A 27860-nucleotide genomic window follows, 5' to 3' on the forward strand; every position below is an offset into this window, starting at 1 on the left:
AAAATGACTCAAAAAATAAACAAACAAGTTTCAAACATATAGAGAGGGTTTGGTAGACATCTGGGAGAAACTTTAGCTGGGTCAACTCTTGTACAGTCAAAAAAAAAAAAAAAAAAGGACTTTTTTTTTTTTAACGCTTCTGTACACCAATGACTTACATCTTTATGCTCTCTACACCACGATGATAGGTTAGACTATAGTAACATATTCCTGGGCTGGGGTGGTAATGCATATTCTCATCAGTCACGTTCACCATGGCTACGGTAAGGCTGGGCCTATTTTAAAGTTGGTGGTTTGTGGCCATCTCAACAAGGAAATATCTACCCTGTGGTATAGGGAGCTTCTTTAAGACACTTGGAACTTGATGTTTGAAACTATTCTGGAACCATAGTCCTTCCTGTTGGTTACATTTTCCACACGTTCACTCTAAAGTTGTGTAATGCTCTGAGATTACAGTTGCGTAAAGCACCTTTAGCCAGTCAGGAGATAAAGTCATAAAATGAGGAAAGAAAAAAATGAAAAAAAAAAACTTAGAAAGCACTTGACTTACAGAAAATGGATTTTAGAATATATTAAACCCATTTCTGCTCGAGTATTGAACCTCACAAGCTAAAATAAATTATTCTTGCGTTTGCGGTAAATCACTTTATGTAACCCTTGAATCATATTTGCATAAAGGAACGGTAGAAAATGCTAACATCCATAGTCATACAAATGTCAAGATACTAAAATGAATAATTCGTGGGTGAAACCCAACTCTTCAGGATTTCTTTTAGGCAATATCTGAAAATTCTGCACAGTTGGTTTTATTTCTAATAAACCAGCTGTACATTTCAGTATTCTAATTTTAGCCCACACGTGAAAGAAAAAGATCTAGAGTGAAAGAGGAGGCAGGCAGTGAAGGAGGCAGGGAGTGTTATATGGAATAGGAGGGAAGAGGGAAGGATTGAGTGAGGAGAGCATTTAGTAGACACACTCCTTTATACAGCCACTCTCCCCTTGCCACTGACGTTCACCACTGCAATATTTGCTGCCTGCCAGGTGAGTCAACTTACAATCTCTTTTTTTAATTTACTTTTTAGTTTTTGATCTTTTACCTCAATCATCTTATTTTTACCTGATTTGGTTTAAAATAATTTTTTAGTTTTATGTGTTTTAGTACAGGTGCATCAGAGTGCAAGTGTAACAGGTGTTATGAAGGATGACAATGCATATATAAACTATTATTTATAGTAGATGTATTTTTTCATATCATTTAGCAATAGTACTACAGAAGTAGCTGAGTTCCAGTTTTAAGTTATCTTATAAAACATTTTATAATATCTTAGAAACTGCATGCTGGCTTATGCAGAGCTCAGTGAGGTTTACTCTGCAGATTCTATTTACTTGTTGGTGTTTGTTGTAACTTTATCATCAAGGTAAACATACATATTTTGGTCACTGTGTTGTCCCCTTGGCCTGCTGTGTGTCAGTACTTCAAGAATCTCTCTCTTTCACTGTGTTGGCTGAAATGCTTGTTCACCACCAGTCAAAGCTTGCCTCATACAGGTCTGTGGGGCGAGTTTGCCTTTCAGAGATGTTTATGAACTGCCTTACAAAACTAAACTAATGTATCTCTATTTATATACCAGCGTTTGATATGATAAAAAAAGGTATTGATTTGATGTGTTTTGGCTTTCATTGCATCACACTGCGAGTGACACTGTGGCACTAACAAATATGAGAATACAAAATAAATCAAGCCCTATCTCACTGATTGTAAGTAGATAAGTTACCAGAGTACTGGAAACTGTCTCAGAGCATATCTTGATAACATGGCTGTACTAGACTAAACAAATTTTGTCTGGAGGATGTCAGTGTTGGTCTGATTTATAACAAGGCCATCTTAGTTGCTATTTGCTCGCTGTTTGACTTGTCATAAAGTAAACTGAAGCTGATTTTTTTTTAATGACGAGACAATCAAATACTTGAACCTATATAATAACATAAAAGAAAAGCAGAGCAAACAAAGACATGCAGTGTGCCCACCTTTTCTGTCCACAGGGTTCTTCCTCTCACTAAATGATGACACGCATCCTCTACTTGAACCTCTGCCTCCTTCTGCTGTTCCTCTCTTGTCCTGCGCATGCCGAGCCTCGGCGGACCACGCTGTCTCAGCGCAGAGCCACTCGTGCACCTACAGTCAAAGTGCGTCTGGCGGGCAACTTTGCGCGAGAGGCGCATGAAGGGCGCGTGGAGGTGCTACACAACAACACCTGGGGTACAATCTGCGATGATGAAGTGGACATAAAACTGGCCAATGTGGTGTGCCGAGAACTGGGCTTCCGAGGAGCTGTAACGTGGGCCCACAGCGCAAAGTATGGAGAAGGAACGGGTGAGAGCGCTCAGAAACTTTGCTGAATAAACACAAATGTTTTTAACAACCAAAGACTAATTGACCATTTGTTAGTGACAGAACAAGCTCCAATAAGCCTTGATATGTTGACTTGCCTTGCAAAAAGCGATTCTTCATTATGCTAAATAACTACATTAATTACACCTGTGATTTTTCAGGCTTGTTATGGAAATTACTTTCAGCTTAACAGTAAGCAGAGGCAGCCTGTCACATTAGACAGCTAATCTCAGACTGTCACCTCCAAATCTTCTCCAAAAACAGCCTACAACTCACATGTATGGCTTCATGAAAAGACCACTAATTAAGAAATCCAAAATAACTAGCATCATAAAGTGACAAAGATAACTTGTGGGATTGGAGCCTACATCTCATTAAGGTCTACTTGCAGGCCAGCAGAGCAAATATATGGGCAGAAAAGGGGCATTTGTTTAAGAATAATGACAGCATTTGCCTGCCAGAGTTGTGCAACACTTGCTGTGGTTTATGGACATTCTTTACTGCTGCTTTTAAATCCAAATGAAAGAGAAGGTTGAATGGATTCAGGAACAGGATCTACAGCACCCTGCCGCCTTGTAAAATACTGTGTATCCACTGCTAAACACGCTGCTAAGGTGCAACCCTAAATCAGCCTCCCCATAAAAGTCAAGTGCTAGGTGTTTAGTAACTGATTCTGGCTGTTGTGTAAATACATGAACTAGATTGTTTATTGTACAAGCAATTGAAATCCTAATGAATGAAGTTATGAATGATTTTTTTTCACAAGGTCCGATATGGATGGATAATGTACGCTGCGACGGTTCTGAGAAGTTTTTGAAAGACTGCAAACACAATGGTTGGGGGATAAATGACTGTAAACACTCAGAAGACCTAGGGGTAGTGTGCATGCCTGAACGAAGGTTGGATCAACCTACCAGCAGACACTACTCGACTCCTGCTAGATCTCAGGGCAGAACTGCACCTCAGTGGGGAGGCTATGTGGCATCCCAGAGGCATCCAGGATACGGATATTATGGAAACGGACATTCTTATGAGAGTCCCCAGTTGCAAAGACACCAACACTATCAGGTACAGCAGTTTGCATCTTTTAAATCCCTGTTGCTCCCTGAAAGATATGTAATCATACATGTGATTTGTCTTTTCTGAAAGGGTCACAGTAAGGTGCGAATCGAAGAGGTCCGTCTTCGTCCCATTCTCATGGCTACCAAGAAGAAGAGCCTTATCACAGAGGGTGCAGTGGAAGTAAAGCATGCTGGTAGATGGAGGCAAGTTTGTGACCTGGGTTGGAGTCTCAATAGCAGCCGGGTTGTGTGCGGGATGCTTGGCTTTCCAGAGGCTACTCAGTACAATGTCAACACATACAAGTGAGTATGTCTTTTTCTTAACCGCTATACTGAGAGCAACACAATTCACCTTTATGAACTCAGCTCAGTGTTATAGATTGTGGTTCAAAAGAGCAACATGCTATGCAATTCATCCTATTGTGAAATGAATAAAAACACATCTTGAAGAATGAAGACACATCAGCAACATCTCGCTTAGAGCCACTTTGAGTAAAGAGCTCACATTGAGGCTTATCTTTCTTCCCCAGCCAATTCGCCTTAGTGTCCCCCTTTACACTCTTCTTTTCTCAGCTTTGGGATGATGATAAAAAGATCCCTGTCCCCTCTCCATTGCCCTTTCTCTGCACTTTCCCCGTGGCAAATCACCTCTGCACACCTCATTGCCTTTCTCTCACTCTTTTCTCCTCTCTCTTTCTGATGCTATCTTCAGCTTGCTGCTCTCAGACAAAGAGCAGTACTTAAACTCTTCGATACCTATGCTGAGGTGTAATATTACTGCTGATTTTGGTTTAACTGTCTCATCTATACCCCATGTGAGACTGGGGTTACTGCAGGAGAGCAGAATAAAGGTTTGAGTGGAGTTACTTGTCTTATTGGCAAGCAAACCTCCTAGAGTACAACACAGCCATGTATGTCTGAACATTTCTAGCTTCTCTGACATCCTGCAAGTGCACATGTTTATGATTAAAATCATTTTGCAGTATGTTACACTTCATGTTATTCCACATAAGACACAAACTAAAGTTAGAGAAAAATTATTATCAACTTAGAAATCTTTATGCTCACTTATTTCCTACAAAACTTAGGCAGCAGAGTGCTTGTTGTTGACAATATTTGACATATAGAGTGGCATCTAAATTTTTCACTTAAGTGTATGTTTTTTTAAATTATTACTTTGAAAAATTATGAGGTCCAAAGCGATTTTTAAACATTTTCATGCTAGCATGTGAAACGTGCTTAATATGTTGTCTTTAGGTGTTTCCTTTTGCCTCTTTGTCACAGATGGACATTTCTTCTCTGCTTGCTGAAAAAAAGCAGTGGTTTTGGGGAAGGTTCTGCTCTAAAACCACAGGAGGACCACACATTAGCACAGAATTACCCCACTGCTATTATAGGAATGAGTAGTGTCTGAACATCAGTGGAAGGGGAACCCAGTTGGATCTTGTTCCTAGAGAGTTGTTAGCCATAGGTGATTCACAGTTTAGGTATTCCCTCCCTTTTTTGGCTGGGCTTATTCTGACACAACTGGTGACAGGCCACAACTTCTGCTCTGTACTGTAGGTGCTAGATTCCTCATGCTACTGAAAAGACTGCAACTGTTGAGGAGGAAACACTTAATTTGTTGACTTTTCTAAGTTTTTATTAGACTTTATAAGCCATCCCTACTGGACAGCGTTCAGGCGCTTCAAGTATTCTGCGTTACATCTAAAATGAGGTATCTGTGTTGAACTTGTGTGTTAATGGAAACACTGAAGGTATAACAAGCTCCTGCTGTTGGAGTGGGGAGTTATGTCGCATCACATCTTCAATCATAAAAAGCCCTCAGAATAAGCTGCTGCTGAACAGCACAGCCTGACTCTGTTTGTGGCCTGAACAGGGTCATTTATTATTACAGCTTCCCTGCATTGCAGGTGTGATGCTTTTTTTTTTGTGGATTTGTTAAATTTTTTCTTGCAGTAAGGATTTGACAGCACAGATGCAAAGAACTGAAGATAAGACACATTTTAGTTGAGGGAAGAAAGAGTGGATTTGTATGGCTGCAACATATTAACACAGATTTGGCTGCTTACTGAGAAGACTGATCTTACAAAAGAGAGCAGGGTTGCTGTAGCTTGAAGGACTAGGATTGAAGCCTGCAGGGAATCTGCCCACTGGCTGTTTTAAGATGTAGATTTAAACTCTTTCTCTTACATCAACTAAAGGAGCTTAAATAATAGTAATTCTTTTACTTTTCTAATCTTTGACTGAACCACAAAAAGGGATAATACTGTTTATTTAAAAACAGGGAAACAAGAAAAATAAGGCAAATGGAAATGCGAGTAAACTGAATTCTTTTTATTGCGTGTGGGTAAATTATATGTCTCTAGTTTAGAAGCGGTCATGAATTGTTGCATTTTGGTCTGCATGTCCTGGGAGTGACCTGGTGTTTTGCTGAGGCCGAAGGCCATGATGAATTGTTTGCTACCACATCTGTAGCTGTTTTCTACCTCTACATATGTTTATTTGCTTCATGTTAATGTGCTTTTTTTGTTTTTTACTTCAGGCTGGTTAAAAAGGTACAAAAGCCTTAGTGTTTCAGTTGTTAATTTTAACGTATTCTCTTAAAAAAAAAAAAAGCAACTAAAACAAGAATCAGGAAAACTTATAGGTTTCCTTTGAAACTTTACTGAAATTGCATAGTGGTAAATGTAATGGCATTATAAGAAAAGATGTATGGAGAAAAAAACAAAACAAAGCCACCCTTTGACTGCTGGTGTAACATCTTCCTCTAGTTGTAAGAACATCTAGAACTGTTTGCAACCAAACCCAATTTTTACTCCTTCCCCAAGTCTCTCAGTCCATTATTAGAAATCCTGAACCCAGCCATCTCTCTGTGCTCCATGTGTCTCGTGGATAAAACTCTGAAGATGCTGTAATTACAAGTTGGTCAGAACCAAAGCTTTCCTGGGTTTCTGCTGATGGTGAAAAAACACCCCCAATTACAGCTCTGTGTGTGAGACGGGGAGAGTAAAACAGAGCTGGCAAAGACAGTGGAGGAGAGTAACAAGAGAAAAAGGTGACGGAGAAAAAAAAAAAAAAAAAAGAAGAGAGAGCAGTAGTCAGACGTGCCAGATTTTTGCTTGCTCGTGTGAAATATGGCCAATTAAAGCAGGAGTTTGCAGCACTGTCCGCTGTGTCAGCGGCTGTTGGTCTTCCTCTGTCACTATAGTGATTTGGGGACTTAACTGGTATTTTGTTTAATTATCTTTCAGCTGAAATTTTCTTATGATGAGGGTATCATTTTCAGTTTTTTTTGGTGACAGTTTGTGTAACTGAATGTGGTTTTCCTGTTTGTTGTTTGTGTGATCTTCCTCAAATGACCTTCTCTCTGATTTATTCCCCCAACTTTTAATTTCTGTATGCATGCCAGTGGTTATCTTTTTGGCTTGAGTCAGACTGTGGAAGTTGGCTTTTCCAAGCTTAGTTGAAGCACTGTGGTTTTTTTATCTGTTCACTTAGGCCTTCATGGAGATTTCCAGCCATTGTGTCACTAGTAAGAGCCCTTTCATGGACACTGTGAGGAATTTAAAAATGTTATCTTTTGAAAATATTTCATTCATTTTCATTCTGAGGAAAAATATGCTTCATCTTGGCCTTCTTTTTCATCTTATTTTTAGCCAAGAATCAAGCTGACAATTAAGTTAAATTAACTCTCTGCTCCAACAATATTTTAAATATATCCAACCACAGAAAAAGATGCCTAAGTAATTTAAGAGACAAATTATTTTACTTAAACTATTTATCTATGTTTCTCATTAGAAAGGGATAAGAAGTTGTCTGTTTATAGTGAAAAAATAATAATATTTTACATTGTCACACTATTTTAAGACAAACTTTTGCCACTGACATCAGAGGACATACAGTAGAGTTGAGATATTGAGACATGTAAGGATGAGGTAACCTAAATGCTGGTGTAAGTCTTGTCTCATAATAGTCTGGTGGGAACCCTTATCATCAGCTTCTGCTCTACTGGATCCTCATCAAGTGGTGAAGATAACTTTATGGTTACACAAGGCAGATGACTGCTGTGGAGAAGAAAATCAAACTAATCGCTGGGTTGCCTATTCAGCTGCATGAGTTTACAACTTGTTAAGAAAAACTCTTATGCAGCTACATGCATGTACAACTAACAGCTGCGATCTAATGTTAATTATTAGATGTTTCATATATATATATACATACTCATATATATATATATGTATGTGTGTGTGTGTGTGTGTGTGTGTATAAAACAATTTACATTTCATTGCTCTTCAGTGAAGATCAGCATAGCTGTAATTCAGTCAAATGAAAGACCTGCAGGCATCATTTATAGCCTGAGTAGTAGTCCCGCTGCTTTCTGAAGAGGGAAAATTGGTTAGCTGATTTACTTGTGGTGAGGTCACAAACAAGTCATAGACATGTTTGCTTCATGAGAAAATGTGTATATGAATGCTCCTTGCTTTCTACCCTATGCTACTGCAAAGCCACATGGCAGACACATTTAAGATATTTTACAAGTGCAACTCCAGACACAGAGAAGCACAAGTATTTAAATCTATGCAGTGAGTGAGTTACAACTTCCAGCAGGTCTCAGCACAAACAGCTTTATATAGAGCCATGAACACAGTTGAAATTTTTCCTTTTCTGGGTGTTTTTTTTCATTTATCAAAAATCACCTTCAAAAGAATTTTGAAACACCAACTGAGACTGTTTCAGCCACCAAAATTACATTTGTAGATGTTAATTTAAGTCCTGCATTTAGCTTCTCCAAGCTGAGTTTGTGCTTCAAATGAGCCAGAAAAATGGCCCATTTAAATAGTTTTATTCAAAAATAATATCCGTCAGTTTGCTAAATGATTGCCTGAATTTATGTATACTGGTTTTTAAGAAAAATGCTGAAAAATGCTGATGAGTGATATTTTTAGCTTTAGAGCAATAAGGTACTCATTGCTAAGTGACTACTTGCAGCATCAGGAAACAAGTCATTATATGATTGTGGAAAGGGTAGATTCAGCAGTCCATGACTTCACGCAACCATCAACATGGCATTATGTTGCTGACAATGAGTCCCTTGATTTCAACATCCTCGGTTTATTTTTTAAGGTTTGTGCTTCAGCTTCACAGGAATGTCTGGAGTTTCATGTCAGAAATATAAATATTGATCTGCCTTTGCTTTACACAAATATATATGGATGTGTTTGTTTCCATAAAAGGGAGGTCACTGAACTCAGCATTTTGTTATGTTTTAGGGAACATTTCTTCTACGTGTTGAAGCTTCTCACACCTGTGATGTAAATAAAAATAAACTTGAAAACATAAGTTCTGTGTCATTAAGTGTTTGATGAAATCCAGGTGTATATGTGCTCATGTTACAGCCCAACAAACAAGCCTTTTGTCTCCACCCTGTAAGAAGCATTAAACGGTTTTAATATTGAAAATTATATCATAAATTTTGCCTGATTTATGAATTGTTTTTGTGCATTACCACTTAAAGAGGTTTGCAGATAATGAATGCTTTGCTTGTAGTATGTATATGTTAGGAGAGTTTGTGGTGTAATTGATGTTATTGTTGGTGATGGGACGTGCCCTTTGCAATGGTCTAAGGATGTCCTGGTATGGTCTGTGTCTGTGTTGCCAAAAGAACAGGTTTTCCCTTCCACTGCCCTGCCAAGTCAGTCAGCCTACTCAGTGCATAAATCTCTGTTTGGTTCCAGCATAGTGCCAATGTTCTTGTTTGTATATCGTGCTTGGTCAAAGTCTGCTTTCCCAGAAATGTCCTGTTTCTCTGATCTTGCATGTTATGATCTTTCCTTTTTTTCTTTTGTGGACTACATGTGGCTTTGGAGGTTCAAAATAACTTAATGTTGTAGTTTCGTTCGTACTTACATAGTTCTTACATCCTGGAGTTACATGCATATCTTTGTTATAATGAAACATGCAATTTAAAGGTCTGACATGAATTGGCTCTGTGTGAGTTAAATCTCTGTAATGGGGTTTCATTCTGATGCCTTGCCCACAATATTCTTGATGAGCACTACTTTATATTGGTGAATGCCAGAAGTATTTTTGACTTATGGCTGAAGAAACTGCACTTCAATGCAATTCTTTAAATAGAACATACTGTTTATGCGCGTGTCCCCATCAGTTTCCTTCACTTTGTTATGTACTTTCATTATTCAAAGTTTTGTTTGTTTGTTTGTTTGTTTCTCATCTCAGAATTGTCAGCATCATTATGGAAGACATTTGTGTGAAGCCAGAAGATGCTGGTTTGGCTCACCTTGAACAATGAATGAACATCTGTCTTGTGCTCTGGCCACTCACATTGAGCCTTTCAGCAGCTAAAACTGAACATTTCAAACGGAGCTGTAAAGAAATACTGCAGCAGTGTACAGAATGAGAAAAATCAAATTATGAAGAGACTGAACACAGCTTAATTAAGACTAGACTAGTCATTGCTACCAGTATATGTTAACCCAACCTTTTACTGTGTGCAAACTTTACCACTGTGCAGCATTTTTGTTAAGGCATACCTTAACAAAAATGTTTGCCTGGATGGGATCTTAAGTTGCTCTAAAACCTATATTTTTCCCTGTCCCTGGTACCTCTCCAGATGTGCAAATTGGCTAGTTTTGTAGGCACTAATGCACTTTGAACTGTGTGCTAATAAGTCAGATTGTAGTTTGGATTTGGATGACCACAGAACAGTTTACCACTTTGCCTCATTTTAAATGAGCCTTGGCCCAAAGAAGACTGCATTGTTTTAGGTCATGTTCACCAATGACTTCTTCTTTGCATGAAGGAGCTCACACCTGGATTTGTGGATTGCACATTGCACTGTGCCTCCAAACCATGTTCCTGAACCTAAGCAGTGATTTTGACGATGGCTGCTTTTAATGCAAGAACTATAGCTCACGGGCACTCAGTAATGATTCTCGACTGTGTCCCTTGCACAGAGAGATGGCCTCAGAATCTCTAAATGTTTTGATATCATGTACTGTAGATGATGGACTATTCAAAGTGTTGTGCTTTCTTTTCCAGCCTGTATAAGCCTGATCTAATATTTTAGAGATGCATTGTTGCCATGAAATTAAATATTAGCTAATAATCTTCATGAAATTGAAAAGTGTCTCACTTTTGGTTTGTTAGTTCTGTTGTGAATAAGAAATGGTTTTCTAAACCACTGCATTCTGTTTTCATTTTACACAGCATCCAACTGTATAAAGTACAGAATATATATTATCTTATGTCTATTTCTTTGCTCCCTTACAGGAAAATATGGGATACCAAGGTTGCTGATCCCACAACAAGGTAATAAAAAGACCATTATAACACCACCATGCTTTATAAGAACAGGAAATACTTCAAAATAACTTCGACAAGATTTTAGAGCTTTTTGCTTATGTTAGCAGAATGGTCATTTGCATTTGCTCAAACAGTCCTGATAAATCAGATCAGTTTAATTAGTTTCTGAGTAATAAACATTTAATCAGATTGTCTGATTTTTTCCCCTTAAACTTTAACAAAGGTTGCTGGTAGTAAATCAAAGCATTTTAAGATCAACTTGACTTTAAGAATATATTACTAAGGCTCACTTTCTTATCTTTCTAGAATAAGTCTCATGGCAAAAAAGAAGGGATTCTGGGTAGAGAAAGTTCACTGTCTTGGCAATGAGAACAGCCTGTCAGAGTGCCACGCTCAGCTGTCTATCCCCCGAAGTCCAAGCCCTTGTAAGAATGGGAGACATGCAGTAGTCAAGTGTGTACCAGGGCCTCAGTTTGCTCGCATTTCATCAGGAAGACCCCAGGCTCCTTATCCAATTGTGGTAAGAGTTATAAAACTGTATCAACAAAGGCATAATCATTTTGGTTAAAACTGAGTTATGTAATCTTTGCTTCCCTTCTACAGCCTGTACGTCTAAAAGCAGGCCCCAGGCTGGGTGAGGGTCGTGTGGAAGTGCTCCGAGATGGAAAATGGGGAACCATCGTAGATCACATGTGGGATAGAACTGCTTCCAGCGTGGTGTGCAGAGAGCTGGGCTTTGGTACTGCACAGGATGCTCTGCATGGAGCCTTCATGGGTCAAGGTGAGAGAGAAAACTGCTGTTGTTCAAAGTGAAGGCTTTCAAACAACTTTGGAAATTCTGTAAAACTCCATATTTAATCTAGTTGTTTTCAGTCCACAATTTGGTTGTTTGAATGTGTTTATCATACGTCATGGTATTCCAGAGAAGACAGGGAGACTTTTGCTTATCTTTTGCTTATCGTAGACGCCGCACCCGTCTGCCCTGACTGATTAGATAATGTACGGGCATGTGTGTTTGTCTCTCTGTCTGTGTATGTTACCTTGTGAGCTGCAAATGTGTTGATTGCAGAATCTCCAGCTGTGATTATGTGAACGCTGCCAGTGCTACCAGCTGCCCAAACACCATACACATGTGCACAGACACTTTGGATTTGGCAACTAAAGCCAGAGACATAATCTTGCTGGATCAACTGAGCTTTTCATTGACTCACTGAGTGCTGCATTTTTTCCCCCCCTTCAATTTAAAATGTCCAGATTCGGTGTCACACACAGTTTCAGTTGGTATCCAGCTGTGCTAGTGGTCTCCCCACCCTTGTGAGATATATGAGAGAACGGCTTCCCCATGCCTCAGGCTAGGGTGTAGTCTCAAAAATGCTGAAGGAGAAGAAATATGGGATTATATTCTGCTGGTTTAGCTGTTCAAATGATCACAGCAAGCAAATTTGTATTTGAATTAGTTGGCCTAGTCAATTATGTTTACCTTTTAACCTCTGAAATTGGGATTTCTGTAGAAGATATTCATTCTGCAGATTTTCTTTTTGATGAGTCTAACAGGTCTATTCAAACTGGCTCTTCTAAGGGGACCGTTTCTAAGTCCTCACACCCCTTAACATCTGGCTTTGATCAGCATTTGGCTTTTGAGTGTCATTTATCAACAAAGACCAAAGAGATTTCTGTTGCTCCCTTATAACAAGTTTTCACTGATCTAAACGCATGTAGACGTTTAGTGGCACTGTGTAATAAAATCAGCCTCAGACATTTCACGTTAGGATGTGGCTCTGCAGCTGTAATGTGGTTTGACATTTGGTAATTTGGTTTTTACTTTCTCTACAACTTCTCTCCTTTTATGTCATATTTCTTCTTTTATGCTCATTGAATTGTAAGTTCCTGTACATTGTTTTCTCAGTTGCTGATTCATATCCCTGCTGTGTGTCATGACCAGGGGTATCAGAACCAGTGTAACAAATCTACCTATTCATAAATATAATATAAATGTGCTTTGCCTATGTACACAAGAAAAAAAATCCTGCTCTATAGGAATTTGTGCTTGTGTTTGTCTTTGAAGAAAAAAAAAAAAATTTCTTTATTTGAATGATTTTAACAACGTATTAGCAACTAACTAGGATTAAAGTGCTAACATATGAAACGTGTTTCCAGCATGATCCTTGGTGTTCAAAACAAAAGAAAAGAGCAAGAGAGCCTTACTCTACTAAGACATTCAAAGTGAAAAATCACATATATACATTTTATAAACGAGTTGCATAAATAACAAAACAGCTGTAAAAGCCCATCACACTTCACTAAACAACATTCACCTTGTTCCATAAAAGCTGCTTAACCTGGCTTTTAACACTTCTCTGTGATGTTACAAGTTTTCTTGAGGTTGACAAAAATTCCATCCCATAATACCAGTGAAAAGAGCTTCTAGCTGCATTATTAACTCGTGGCACTATACAGGAACCGATACTAGCCCTTGTATTATGATTGTGCTGTGTGTGAACCATGGTTATATTAGAGCATAAGTACTTTGGGGCATGACCATTGATGATATTATGTATATGATTTAATTTGAGATGCTCTACCCTGAGATGGACTGGCAGGAGAACATCTCTGCTAAACTCTTCCCTGCCCATATGAGTGAGGAGCACTTAATAGATACTGAATGAGATGGTTTTGCTGTACTTGTAATTTGTTATTTTATTTTATAGTAGTTCCAGAGAACCAGGCAGAACACACATAATCCAAATGGCACTGAATTAAAGACAACTCTAGTAACATATTCACAGGAAAATCAAAACACTTTGTCCTATGAAATATAAACTCTAATTTGCAGGCACATTTAGCTAATACTTTGGAAGCAATAAATTCACTGAGATTTAGCCACTACTTCAGTTCCATTACACATGACCTTTAAAGGATTAGATTTTGCCATTTTTATTTTATTTTATCTTATTTTTTTTTCAAATAAAATAGACTCAGTCTTACCCAGATGTAGAGGAAGCCTATTATCAACCAGCCACTGGTTGTCTGACACAAGTTCATTTCCAAGAGTAATTTCAATGTCCTTAACTGTATTCCCTGGGACAAGTAAAACAGCATCATCGGCATACAAAAGTAATTTGCACTGTGTGGCAGCTGGCATATCATTAATATAAACCAAGAATAACAGGGGCCCCGGGATAGAACCTTGGGGTACCCCACATGTTATGCCCAAAGGATCAAACATGGTCCCCTCAACACCATAGACTCGAGTCCTGCCTGTGATGTATGAAGAAAGCTATTTCAGTGCCATCTCACTAAAACCCATGCACTGTAATTTTGAGAGTAGCACAACATGATCGACAGTATCAAATGCTTTTGCAAATCAAGTAGCATACCAACGAAATTTCCTTGATCAAAATTCTGACGCACATAATCAAAGAGATAAATGAAACAGGTGTTAGTTGAGTATGCTGCTTTAAATTCAGACTGGAATTAATAAAGCAGATTTTGTCTAATTATATACTCCTCCACCTGCTCATATATGAGACGCTCAAGAACCTTTTGTACTGTGGCTAGGAATTGATACTGGTCTAAAATTTCCAACATCAGATCTACTATTATACTTAAAGAGGGGTACCACCCTAGCCCTCTTCATTTCATTTGGAAAAACACTTTGACTAATGGAGAAATTTATTACATGAGTAAGAATACTAGATGTTACAAAACCACTATCTCTCAGAAACCTAGAGGGAATAAGGTCCAGACCTGTGGCCTTATCAACTGACAGGGAGGACAGGCTCACTCTTTGTTGTCTGATATTGGACTTGTAGTAAAAGCATCCATATTTACCTGAAGCTAAAGGCAACATACTGACCAGATTAGCTGCAACAAATCTGTCCAGTTTGTTGTACTGAAGATGAAGCTATAGCATTAGTTTATAAATCCATCTTATCAGCCTTTTTACTATGAAATAATGACAGCTTTTTACAGTGTCCCCTATTTTCTGTCCCTATAGCTACAATAAAGCTTTCCCAATAAAACCAAGAAGCCATCTGAAGGCAACGGAATAGTCATGCTGATAAATCTGATGCATCATAATGCATTCGAAGAACAGCGCAATTGCTCAGCTGTCTGGTGTTTAGCTTAAATAAATAGTATCTCCAAGGCAGCAGGCTGAAACACAATAACACCATACACTTCTACACACATCAGAGTGGTTAGTTTTTTTGTTATTGGCCTTGTTATCTCAAAGTGATGAGACCAGGGATGTGACAGACTAGAAGTTAATCACAACACTCTCCTTTTTCATCTATTTTGTCCTTGTCATGTCATACGAGGGCCAAAACAGACCAAAACAACCCATATGCTCATAAACTTAGTTCAAACTATAAACTCAGCCATGCAAATATGTTCACTTTTCTCACAGGTACATAAACACACACATCACAGTTTTCTTTTACTCCTTGCTTGGGCTTCAAAGAGCTCTCAGAGCTTTCTGTATGTAACATGCAGCCTGTTTGACATACAGTATTTCTGTGACATGTAATTTTCCAAATGCTTAAAGTGCCTTTGGAAAAAAAAAAACAACCATCACAAAGACATCCTGAAAGTGTCTTGCATTGTTCTGTTGTCTAAAATGTTAACTTGTGCATGCAATACATCAGCGTGACAGTGCAGCTACACTTGCTGTCCTGTCCAAACTAGACAAACAATCCTGATCATTTTAGTTACTTCATTCAGTCATTAGTATGTGAAACTGGAATCTCACAGGAAAGAACTGAATTATTTCTGATCATAAAACATGATAATGTGATAAATGCAGTGGGTGACTGGCTGGATGTAGAGGATGGTATGTAAATTGAAGTTCTGGTTTTGAATAAGGTTTCATTTATCACATCTCATGAATTTATGCTCCTTTGTATGATTTAAGGACACAGCGTACTCCGCTGGGATAAGTTGTGTCATCTTAAACTTTTTTTATGTTGATTTCAAATGCACTAAGTCACACAGGTTTATTCAGAAACTTTAAGAATACTGAGATAATGGTGTGATAATGCGTTAAAAAATGTATTCCATGATTAAGTTCTTGGCTGGATCATTTGGAAAATTGATGTCAGGGAGCGTCCATTTAGAGACCATCTGCCAGCTCTCATTATCATTCCATTTATCATCACCACCACTGAGTTAAATTACAGGGGATATGTTTCTATTTCCTTTTTGACCAACATTGTTATTTTACTGTGTAATTTTGTCCATGAGTACATACACAGAGGGTACTATGTATACATACAGTAAAAGGACCCTTACACTTGTGTGTATTTGTGTGCATATAAAGTACGTGTGGTCGGTTTTCTGGCATTTATTCTGAGGTAAGGTTTAAATAGAGCCTGTCAGAGCTCATTTTGAGGACCTATTTTGTGACTTTTCCCTGATAAGTTAAACAGTGGGAGATTGTATCTATTTTGTGGCCTATACAGTGCAGATAGAGGTGGAAGTGATGAAGGCTTGTCCTTTTCGTACATATAAACCCAAGCATGATGACCAGCATGAAAGCAGGCCTACAATCTACTAAAACCAACACAGAGGCAGATTGAGTTATGCTGCAATCTGGTCACCCAAGTATCTTTCTTTACGCCCTTTTTCTTGGTTTGTCTCGCTCCCACAGTTTTTGTGTTTTTGGCCGTGTTTATTTCAACACTCCCTCATTTCCAAGTTTGCTGTTTGCAACTTTTGCTTTAAGAAAACACTGAAACCATAGTTTGTTCTGTGTTTTCATGTACTGCCATCATTATGGCACGAGCTGTTTGCTCTGGCAAAATCTTTAGCTTTTTCTGTCTTTTTCTATGTTGTTTAGAGATTATCTGGGTTTAAACGACAAACGAATGCCAGGAAGCCTTTTATTTTTGCTGACATACATATGGTCTTGTTTGCTCACTCAGGGTGGCACACTAACACGTTGTTGTTGTTGTTGTACTTAAAGCAACAGAAAAGTGGTAATGAGGTGTGACAGATGCCCTAAGTAGATCTTTTTGCTGCAGCTCTTAAGCATGCAAGTGCATTTTGCTATGACAGATAGCAGCTTTTCATTGTTGGTTTGATGCTAAAATAGAGAATGCTCATTCATGTGAAAAGAGCACAAATCCTCATTTCTATGTACAAGTGCTCCTTTTCATGATAAAATCTACTAATTCTATTCTGACCATACTGGGTGGCCCCAGGGAAATAAATACTGCCCTTTATGTATATCTGTGCTTTTGTGGCTTCTATATCTCCCTGCTTTAGTGTTTTTTATCAGTTTAACACAAGTTCTCCCTTTTCAGGTACAGGACCTATTCATATGAACAATGTACAGTGCACAGGATCAGAGCGCTCCATCCTGGACTGCCACTTCCAGGAAGTCCAACCTTGGACATTTAAACACAGCCAAGATGCCTCTGTACGCTGCAATGTTCCTAAGACTGGCACAGAGAAGACGGTATAAAATCAACAGAATCACTTGTAACAACTTTAGTACTGCTCACTAATAATGAAAGACCCATTTAATCTTATTAATATGATGGATGTCCAGGTGCGGCTTGCTGGTGGAAGAGTTCCATCAGAAGGCCGTGTGGAGGTTTTGATGGAGGTTGGAGGTCGTAAGCGCTGGGGCTCTGTCTGTAGTGAGAACTGGAACATCAATGAGGCCATGGTGGTGTGCAGACAGCTTGGCCTGGGCTTTGCTGCCAGTGCTCATCAGGTAACTTTCCAACCTATAAATTGTAACATGTTATCACAGATGTTTCTCAAAGTCCTGAATACTAAAACAAAGTTGAACTCTCACTTTTAAACTAGTTAAAGTAATTTTGAAAATGACAAACTAGAGTGGTTAGGCATTATTTCTCCAGGAGCTGTCAAAATCCCAACAGCAGTGTATGAGTTATTGATGAGAGAATAAAAATGAACCCTTGGTGACTGATCCATAGTCACATCTCCTGTCTTCACTGCAGTGAACAATAAGCTATGCTTACTGATAAAAAGAAGAAAAAAAAAAGACAAAACAAAACTTACCATTTGCTTTACCAAGCTTACCATGTCCTCTCCCCTCGCACTTCAATGACAGGAGACCTGGTACTGGTCTGGTAACCCAAATGCAAGTGAAGTGATTCTCAGTGGAGCTCATTGTGTGGGCACAGAGCTTTCAATCCAACAATGTCGTCGCAACAACCATGTCCATTGTCCTCGTGGAGGTGGAAATAGAGCTGCTGGAGTCAGCTGTTCAGACAGTAAGTTGAGCCAGCTTCCTGTAACGCCTCTTTAAATTTCCTATAGTAAAGCTAACTTAACATCTCACATCTGACTCTTCTCAGCTGCCCCGGACCTAGTTCTGGATGCCCAGCTGGTCCAGGAGACAGCCTACCTAGAGGACCGTCCCCTCCATCTGCTGACTTGTGCCCATGAGGAAAAATGTCTGTCATCATCTGCTGCTAGGATGAACTGGCCGTATGGCCACCGACGCCTGCTGCGCTTTTCTTCCCGCATCATGAACCTGGGTCGATCTGATTTCAGACCCAAAGCATCAAAAGAAAGCTGGACATGGCACCAGTGCCACAGGTAGGACATCCCTTAAGAGAGGAAAAGGGAGGTGATAGCTTAGATGTGTAAAGAACTCTTATGTATGTCATAACAGTTCCTTCCATATGTGGCCTGTTATTGTTGCTCTTGTAGTTATTCTGAGTGATTTTAGGAGGGTAACAGACTATGGCTTAGTCCCAACTCCGGTCATCAAGGGCCACTGTCCTGCAGGCTTTCGATGTTTCCCTACTTCAACACACCTGACTCAGATTAATGGCTCAATAACGGACTTGTGTAGAGCTTACCAGAGATCCATTTATTTTGAATCAAGTGTGTTGCAACAGAGAAACATTTAATCCCTGCAGGATAGTGGGCCTTGAGCACCAGGGTTGGGAATCATTAGATTAGTGTGTCTTGGATGCATGTGAGCTTTGGTTTTCAGACACTGTCAAAACATGATGACAAGCACCCCTTTTCCCCCAAAAATAGCATGTATGTGGAATAATGTCATAGTTTCCTCCATGTTGAATAATTTGATTTATGTTGAATTTTTTTGCTTTTAATTGCTGCCAGAAAAGAAAACATGCTAGAAGTTTGATGAGACAGGTGGCATGCAATATGGACATGAGACATAAGAGACTGTTTGTTGCTACTGGGAATAGCGTTGTCATCTCTCCTGATTCATTAGCGTGTCTGTGAAAATGATGGTTGAACCAGTCAAGCCACCCCAGGTCAGGTGTCAAACAAGGGACAGGGTAGCCAATGCAAAGTCAAATCCACATCAGATTATTACAGCATATCAGAGCTGTGGATGTGGGTTTCAAAGCCCTCCATTCAGTTAGAATGAGTAAACAGCCCAACCAGGCTGGTGCTAAAACAAGCTTCTGTTAGAGGTGTTATGGTGACACCCATGCTCATGTTCAAGCAGTGAGGTCATTAGGAAATGAGCCATAGGGAGCCAGTGTTCATTTCAAGTAAATGCACACACTCAGCAGATACACACTCTCACGTGGACTTTCCCTTCTGACGTCTTAGGCACTACCACAGCATCGAGGTGTTCACACATTATGACCTGCTGACTCTCAATGGCACAAGGGTTGCAGAGGGACACAAGGCCAGCTTCTGTCTCGAGGACACCTACTGCCCTGATGGTAAATGTTCAACACTATTCATGAGTCCCAATAATATACAGTACTTATTATTAGTGACAGGAAATGAATACTAATATTCCAGCAACAGCTTTCAGATTTATACTTTGTGGTTAATGTATTAGATTGTTGCTGATCTTGTTCACTCCCCGTTTACTTATGTAATGGATGAAATTTCTCATATGAAAAAGACAGCATTCATAGAGTGTTGAGCCTATTGCAATTCACGAATATAAAGATTTTTGAAAATAACAGTGAGTGTCAAGCATTCAATAAGCTTTGATGTTGTGACTGATAAAATTGTTGGCATATGTGTAAATATATATTAGGACTACAGAAACGGTTCTCCTGCTACAACATGGGTGATCAGGGCATCTCTGTGGGCTGCTGGGACACCTACCGCCACGATATCGACTGTCAGTGGGTTGATGTGACAGATGTACGGCCAGGTGACTACATCTTCCAGGTAGGAGGTTATTTTTTTATTATTGGTGAAAGAAAGCATGAAAGTATTCCATTTACATTCACATTTTGAAGTTGGACTACTCTCTTGTTTGCAGTTGTAAGCAAAACCAGTTAGAATAGTGCATTATGCAACCTGTTAAATGCACTAGACACTGTAGCTTAAAATATGCCTTAGCAACATCTTCATAGGAAGGGAAGTTAGTCAGTGAGGAGTATGATCTAAGAGATGCAAGCAGACAAAGGTGCTAATAAAGATTAATTCCGTACAGTTTTTACCTCTGTTAATAAACATGGCTGCCACCTTGGATTATGGTTGGAAACCTCAAATGTTGTCTTGGCATTTTGTCTTTCTGCTAGCTTGCCAAGAAAGAATCTGGCACAAAACTTTTGGAGAAACACTGCATTTTTATGCACATTTTTTGTATGGATTAAACACACAATATATACTATGATGTGCTGTTTAATTAGCTTTAGTTGTGGTCTTAGGTGGATTATTCTGACAAAACCAGGCTGAATGTTTATTCCTGCTTCCTGCTTCCTGCTTTTTTTTTTTTTTTTTTTACTTTTTTTACTTTATATATATATATATCAAAGTTTTTTTCTTTGCTGAAGACCAGAGATTTAATTAAGAACCAGATGTTCACAGGCTCTTAAGGTGGACCTCCTTGTAGCTGGATAGTGTTTCTATTTCTATACCAGTAAAACCTGCCAGTCTTCTTTTTTTCACAGTCATCACCTCAACCACTCCTTTTTTTTTTTTTTTTGTAGTGTCATGTCATTGTGGTACCAGACTAAAACACATCAAAGACTCCACTCCTCTGTAGCCTCCATTTTTATGTTAGACCCTTGATCCCACTGTGGTATGTGGTATTCTTCAGATCATAGCGTGATGCCAATTACTTCCAACTATCTGTTTGATAATAACTGCTATCTGAGAGGTCACACCATGAACGTGTGTAATTAATACCGCTTTGCTTTCTACTGAAGACCACTTTGTTTAATTTACTCATGGATGATGTGTCACACCTTTGTAAAGGCATATGCTGACTGGGTGCGTTTTAAGCATTTAGAGTGGGGTATAATTATAAACTGGGACTTTACTGTCATACAGTATGGAGGAGCAAAGAAGGGATAGATGACAGAGGAAGCCAAAACTGGACTTTAGATAAGTGAGAGCAAGAAATGAAAAGAACTAAGAGGTCAAAAGGTTGTTATCATTTCAGCTCTAAAGAGAAATGTCACTACAAAGAGAGAGCAAGAAAAAAGAACAAGCTGTGCAATGAAGTCACTATTTATCAAGGCTATAGAACAAATAAAAAATGCAGAAAAATGCAGCCCTCCTCTTTGCCATGTTCTTTCCTCTATCTAATAAAGTGCAGATGATGTCTGGCTTTTCTGATCTAGGGCTTTACAGAAAGACTCATCAGGCCTGCCCTTGACCACCCAATGCTAATGATACACACCAATGTACCCAAATTAGCTATTGCATCCCTTAAGTCAAACAGCACCTAGTGCCCCCCCTTCCATTAGGAACGGCTAATTTGCCACCAAGGAATTCCTTGTGCCCTGTTTTTATTTTTATAGCCCCTTTCTCACTGAACGATGGGTTCTCCCACCGAGCCAGCTCTCAGCAAAATCCTCATACACTCTGGTCCAACACTGTTTTACACAATTTACACAGAAAATTCAAGACACATTCACAGCGTTTTTAAAAAGTTTTCTCCTTCTTTTTGTTATTGTAGATTGACTTCTTTCTCCAAGAAGTTGTTTGTAACCTGTACTTAAAGTGGGTGTAGCAGTTTGCAGAGCAGCTATTTAAGAAAATTGCTTCTCAGTATTATCACTAGGCTAGATTAAGAGAATGGTTGTATCAGCAGTTACAGAGTTGCTCTGCAAATGACACGCTACTGTTACATGTATGGCAGTACTCAGAATAAGACAGATTTCACATTCAGTCTTTGTTTTTGCAGCTCTGCAGTGGTTTTAAGAGCACAGGATAATTGTGCCCTGCACACGCTTGAACCTACGACGTGTTATATCTAAATTCTGTCAGCCCTTCCCTGTAAAGTTGCAGAAATCCAATATCGGCCAGTTAGCATGTTTTGTTGGGGCAGAAAAGCCTTTGTTACATTTCTGTACAAGTTATAAATGTTTTTTTTTACAATGGGTTTCCCTTAAAGATCTTCCAGTGTGTGTAATGCTCTGCATAGCACATGGTAAAAGCAAGTGTTTTACTGCTGTATGTTACCCTGTTGATACGTCCAGCTGCAGACAACCAAGTTAACATCATTCAAGCATCAAGTACATGAGAAAGTACTGCATATGCATTCATCTTTACAAATAGGAATACTGTATGGAAAAGTCATCCAGACTTCTTTTTATAGATGAGAAGCAGATTGACTATAAAAACAATTCCAGCCCCGAGTGCAGTTTAATAACAGCCCCTCTCACAATTTTACATGCAACGGCTGTTTATTTAAAATGGCTTTGCCAGTGAGTGAAGAAAATGAACCTGGTCAACTGGAGATATGATGTCAACGGAAGGTGAAAGAGGTTGGTCATGATTGTGTTATTTTGCAGGTGGAAGTCAATCCCTCGATGGACATGGCTGAGTCAGACTTTATGAACAATGTGATGAGATGTCGATGCAGATATGATGGCCACAGAGCTTACATGTATAGTTGTCATGCAGGTAAGCCAGAGAAAACACCTCATCATTCTTACATTCTTTTAAATTTCTTCCCTGGCCTGATGTTATTGTCCCATATGTTTTCACCCCACAGGTGACGCCTATAGTGCAGAAATTGAAGACCTGTTTGAACACCAGAGGCAAATCACCAACAACTTTGTGTAGCCCATCCCAGGGTCCAGTGCAAAGGCCTTCCAATGGAGTGACGAGACAATTCAGGGAGGGCTTTAGTTAATGGCCCCAGGACCTTGGGACCTTAGGACCCACAATAACAGAAAGCACGCAAAGTGGCACCTGCCCATCTCCTTGGCAGATGTGGCTAAAATATGAGCACATGATGTTACAACAGCAGCCATCACAGAGGCTCCAATTTCAACTCAAACAGCCATTGACAACAGGAGTGGAACAGGGGCAGCTTAGTTCAGCGTGTTAGTAGGCTCTACTAAAGAGAAATGATTATGGATATAGATTTAAACTATTCTGATTTTTGTGAATGGGGATTACTCTGAAATTTGTCATTCAAATCATGTACCCACGAAAGGTGTAAAGATAACTGTAGAATATCTGTCACACAGGCAACAGGGAAGCTGGTACTGTTGTAAAATCTTAGATCTGGAAGAGATGAAAAATTATGAGATTGTGTAAATTTTTTCACAAGAGGCTGAATTGATGCACATTTAGCAAAAACTACCACAGATGGTTCAAATTTTATTTTTATTTTTATTTGACTTCACAATTGACTCACTTAGAAGGGTTTTGCTTTTAGACTTCTTAAATATTGGTGCTCTAACAAAACTGTATGTAGTCACATTAACCTCATCAGGTTTCAGGTGAATGGTGTTATACAGGATATTTGGGGTACTTTTTATTGCAGTTCATTTGTTATATTATTATTGCTTTGATTTTAACAAAATTATAATTTTATAAATATGTACTTGTGCTTCATATTTAGAGTAGAAAACAAGAGGTCAGTTTATTTTTATGGAAGAAAGCACTTTATATTTTAAACATCAGTATTCAAGTTTTACCCCCATTTGCTTTTAATTAGCAGCAAAAATAACAATTTTTGGGTGTTGATCTAATATGACTTTATTGTGTTTTACATTATGGGACATTGAAATGTAAGGTATGTGTTTAGTTTTAAATGTGCTATTTATGCTCTATTTATTCATGAATTTCACACTTACACAGCATGCTCAGTACAATGGGTTGTTAGCTAGTGTTAATTAGAAAAAGCATTTTGTTTTTCTGACATAATCAAGAATAAAAAAAATTAAAGGTTCATGCAGTAGTCAGAAGACATAGTATTAGAACACCTCCATCAAGCATATGAATAATTGTTAATTTATTTAATTTTAATCATTAAAACAATTGTAACTGTGCAGTTTTTTTCCCCCAGCCTCTCTGATGGAAAGAAAAACTGGTCTGACAAAACCGCAGTATTGTGGTAGACAGGCAGCCTGGGTTTTGAGAGCATATAAAAAGCCTTTTAATTACGTCTGTTTGGTTAGACTTAAGGTTATGGTTAAGATTGAGGCTAAAGCATGTGTTTTATAAAGAAAGACCATGAAACTGTTACTTCTGCAATCATGGAAAGGGCATGAATCTGGATTTCCATCGTTACTCAAACTACAAGGGAGATTTTCTGATGTTTGAAGGAGATGTCAAATGAAAGACAGAATGAGAAAGGGATGAAGTGTGGAGGACTTATGCAGGCGTACTTTTTACAACAAAAGCTTCCTTTTTGTAGGCAGCTATATAGAGACCACAGGGTGGCATTTTCAGCTCCCCAATGAAAACAACATGTTTGTCTAGTACAAAAAAATAAACCCCTCTATTCATGCTTCAGCACAGTAAACATTAACCTTATTTTTTTTTTAACCAAGGCCAGGCCTTCTAGATGTACTGTACATTTCTACACAATGCTGAATAAGTATGCTTTAGCACACTAGGCAATGATACAATTCCTATTTCTTTCCAACTTGGAACATGTGTAAATGATGTTTATTTTGCCCTTTAATGTGTTTGACGTGACTTCTTGTTTTAGTGGCTGAACCTGCTAAGCTGGCTTTCTAATTGACAGGACGTGTCACCCATAAAGACAGTTGTAGACTTAACTGCTTTCTTTAGCAGTTTTTCTAATCCTTACTACAGTTTTCATGATTTTTATTCTACAAAGAAGGTCTGGAAGTTTTTCAGAATAACATTTTCTGATTGTGCACACTTGCATGAACACAGTCAAACTCATAAATACAGTAAAAAAGATCAGCAAAGCTGGTCTTGTTAGACATGAAAGTCTGAATTTAAATATTTCTGATGTGTTTTTTTTGTTGTCATTTTGTCTTTGTTTTTTTTTTAAGCATTAGCATATTCTGTTCTGTGTGTTATTTAAAATCATATGCCTTTCCATAGTTTAAGTTGGTTTATAATCATCATATTACTGTATTAGTACCCATGCTGCCAACATAGCAGTGGGAATTTGTGTTCTATGGCCAGTTTTGTTTGTGTCTTTAAAGCTGAGAGTGTGATCTAAATGGCGCTCATCTATAGTCATTTTCATTAAAAAAGCTGTGCTCTCAGGGACTTTGACCTCATCTAAATAGTAAAAAATTCATTTCATATGATGTGACTTAGTTTGCTTTTAGCTGTGATAACACCAAATGAAATGAAGCTGTATGAACGGTTAGCTCTGTTAAAAAACCTAATCTGTACCCACATGTTTATTTTTTAGGTAAAAATGTAAGGTATGATGGGGATAAGCTGTGCTATGATTTTGCCTAGGGGGACATTCAGATAATTGTGGATACACACTGGCTGAGTCAGAGTCAAATCACAATACATTCATTCATCATTACTGTGAATCAATAAAACTTCATCTCATACTAATCTGTCCTCGACTTTGTGCCTTTTTTTTGTTGTTAATACATGACACTGCACAATAATTGATCAAAAAGTGTCTCAGATCAAGAACAGCTCTGACCAATGGTGGCACAGTCACAGAACTTTTAATGTATCTGATTGGGTGATATTGAATTTTCCTGCTACCTGCTGTGATACTTTTTGTACACTTATTGCCTTAGATGTTTAAGAACATTTTGAACTAGTCTGCCAGAAGACAAACCTTTTAAGCGGTTAGGTTTGCTGTAAATAAAGCCTTAGCAAATACATCTTGTCCTGGGAACTGAGGAACTGCTTAACTATTTCCAGTAATACAAATACACAAAAATGTCCAAGATTTAATGACTGAACTCAAGCATATCAGGCCTGGTGGACGTGGGTGGAGTAATCAGCTATGTCTGGAAAGAAAATTTACTCTCGACAAAAGTCTGACTTGATCACAGCTGAGAAATCCACCCAGAAAGAAAACAGCAGAGCTGTGAAGTGGTCACTTGCTGGGATGAAACAGCTGCTGGGCAAACAGGAAAGAGACACTTGAAAGTCGAGCACCTGAGTTCATGGTGTGCACTCATACATTCAGCATCCTTTCATACACTTTCAGCAAAGTGTGACACTGGTAAACACTCATTTCTTGAACCTGCATGAGTGCTCAGGTTTCTATGGATTCTAAATTTACAGTAGATTTGAGTGTAAGCACGCATAGTTGTCTGCCTTTAGTGCTGTGATGACCTCTTCCTATGGCAGCTGGGATAGACTCCAGCACCCCCATGACCCTGAACAAGATAAAAAAAAATTATAAGAAAATGAAAAAAGAAAAAAAAGGATATTCCATTAGAAGTGTAAATTAAAAATTAATCCACTTGTTCTGTGGAAAGATGCTTTTTCCTTGGAAAAGAGCTAAATGATCTCAACGCTGGCAGACACAGGTATCAATACCTTGCTATAAGAGGATGTGATTATGTCATTAATAAGTTAATTATATCTCCAACTTTTCTGAATCTGAACTGAAACCCAAGCCAACTCAATAGCTGTGTCAAGATGAATCATAACAGAAAGAGCGAAATCTCATATAAGAAAGAGATGAGAAAGTGTGAGCTCTCTCCATTTATTTTATTTTCTCCTCACTTTTCTCCATTTCCTGTGTTCACGATGTGTTTTTATTTGGGAGGGCCGCTGCCACCCCACCCTGCCCCAATGGGAACTACAGACAGCTCCATAATGGAGACTGTGTGTGCTGTCTGAATGACAGACCTGTCCATACAAGCTACCAGGTACCCTCCCCCAACCTGGACAGGCACATATGCAAACACCTTAACGGCCTAACAGGTTTTGCCATCATCTCTTTTGGAGGCAGTGTTCCATGGTTTATAAGGCTGCCAGACTCTGGATGAGATTCTGGTGATCAAACTTCAGATTACTGAGCAGGAATTTCTCCACTGAAATGCATGTGGCAGCTTTTTGCCTCATGACGACACGCTTTTTTTATGCAGAGAGATAAACTGATCCTGCGTAATCTACGGGCCTGATATGACTGATGTTGTGTTTTCTCCTGCTCAAAAAGTGATTTCCGTGTTTTCATTGCTGTGCTAGTATTGATCATAAGCAGACCACCTGACACACAGCTCATCACCTAGGATTGTTAGTAATTACTTAAAAACAAAGAGGCCTCTTTGAATAATGAATGTATTAGCATAATTGTCTCTTTCTGTTGATGGAAAAACACATTATGAGGCCCCCTCAATTTTCATGTCAGAGTATAAATGAATAGGCAGTGATATATAATAACTAACTAAAGCAAAGAGAATGCTTGTAAATGCCTTTTATCACTGAAGGTGCTTGTAAATTGCACCCAGTTACCTTGTGCTTATTGTATTGTTTGAGCATTGTGTGTAAATGAGTTTGTCTTTATGTGTGTGCATGTTCCTGTGCACGTACATAACCCCAACTCTTCCCCGCCCCATCCTCTCCCCTAAGAGATTTACTGCAAAACAGCCCTGTGAGAGAGTACACACATTCTGCCCAGTCTCCGTACTGCACCCTGACAATTACTGCTATATATACCACTCCAAATGAGAGCCATGAACCGGCGTGATTATAGGGTGGAGCAGGAGCAGAGAGAGAGAGAGAAAAGGGGGGGCAATGAAGGGAAGCTGGCATTATATGCGGAAGTGACTGAAGTCTTATGTTAATTGTAATGTGCATTTTTCATAAATCACAGTGCATTTCACAAGCGATGCTTTAGTAAGGACTTCTTTTAAAATACGGAAAAAGGGAAAATAAAATTAAAGAGCTGAGAAGCATGCACTGAACAAGCAGCACAACCTGCTCTGTTCCATGTGGAAAGGCTC

The 27860-nt window shown here is 38.8% G+C and overlaps 1 protein-coding gene across 1 annotated transcript; it reads left to right on the plus strand.

The window, feature by feature from the left end:
* The first annotated feature begins 920 nt into the window (after nt 1-920).
* loxl4 (lysyl oxidase-like 4) lies at nt 921-25494 on the plus strand. Its single transcript, XM_042011234.1, has 15 exons — nt 921-1041; nt 2044-2374; nt 3159-3460; nt 3542-3756; nt 10747-10785; nt 11086-11299; nt 11383-11560; nt 17082-17236; nt 17330-17497; nt 17861-18023; nt 18108-18351; nt 19348-19463; nt 19790-19926; nt 22506-22617; nt 22709-25494. The coding sequence occupies exons 2-15, from the start codon at nt 2062-2064 to the stop codon at nt 22777-22779; spliced, it is 2427 nt and encodes an 808-aa protein (XP_041867168.1). The 5' UTR covers nt 921-1041; nt 2044-2061; the 3' UTR covers nt 22780-25494.
* Nucleotides 25495-27860: the final 2366 nt, after the last annotated feature.

The sequence above is a fragment of the Melanotaenia boesemani genome, chromosome 16 (assembly GCF_017639745.1).
Source record: "Melanotaenia boesemani isolate fMelBoe1 chromosome 16, fMelBoe1.pri, whole genome shotgun sequence".
Classification (NCBI taxonomy): Eukaryota; Metazoa; Chordata; class Actinopteri; order Atheriniformes; family Melanotaeniidae; genus Melanotaenia; species Melanotaenia boesemani.

Excerpts from the sequence above, each read along its gene's own strand:
- loxl4 (XM_042011234.1), top strand. The coding sequence starts at position 2,062 with ATGATGACACGCATCCTCTACTTGAACCTCTGCCTCCTTCTGCTGTTC. Across the intron at positions 17,498-17,860 it reads TTGCTGCCAGTGCTCATCAG|GAGACCTGGTACTGGTCTGG; the intron begins GTAACTTTCCAA and ends CTTCAATGACAG. Across the intron at positions 18,024-18,107 it reads TGGAGTCAGCTGTTCAGACA|CTGCCCCGGACCTAGTTCTG; the intron begins GTAAGTTGAGCC and ends GACTCTTCTCAG.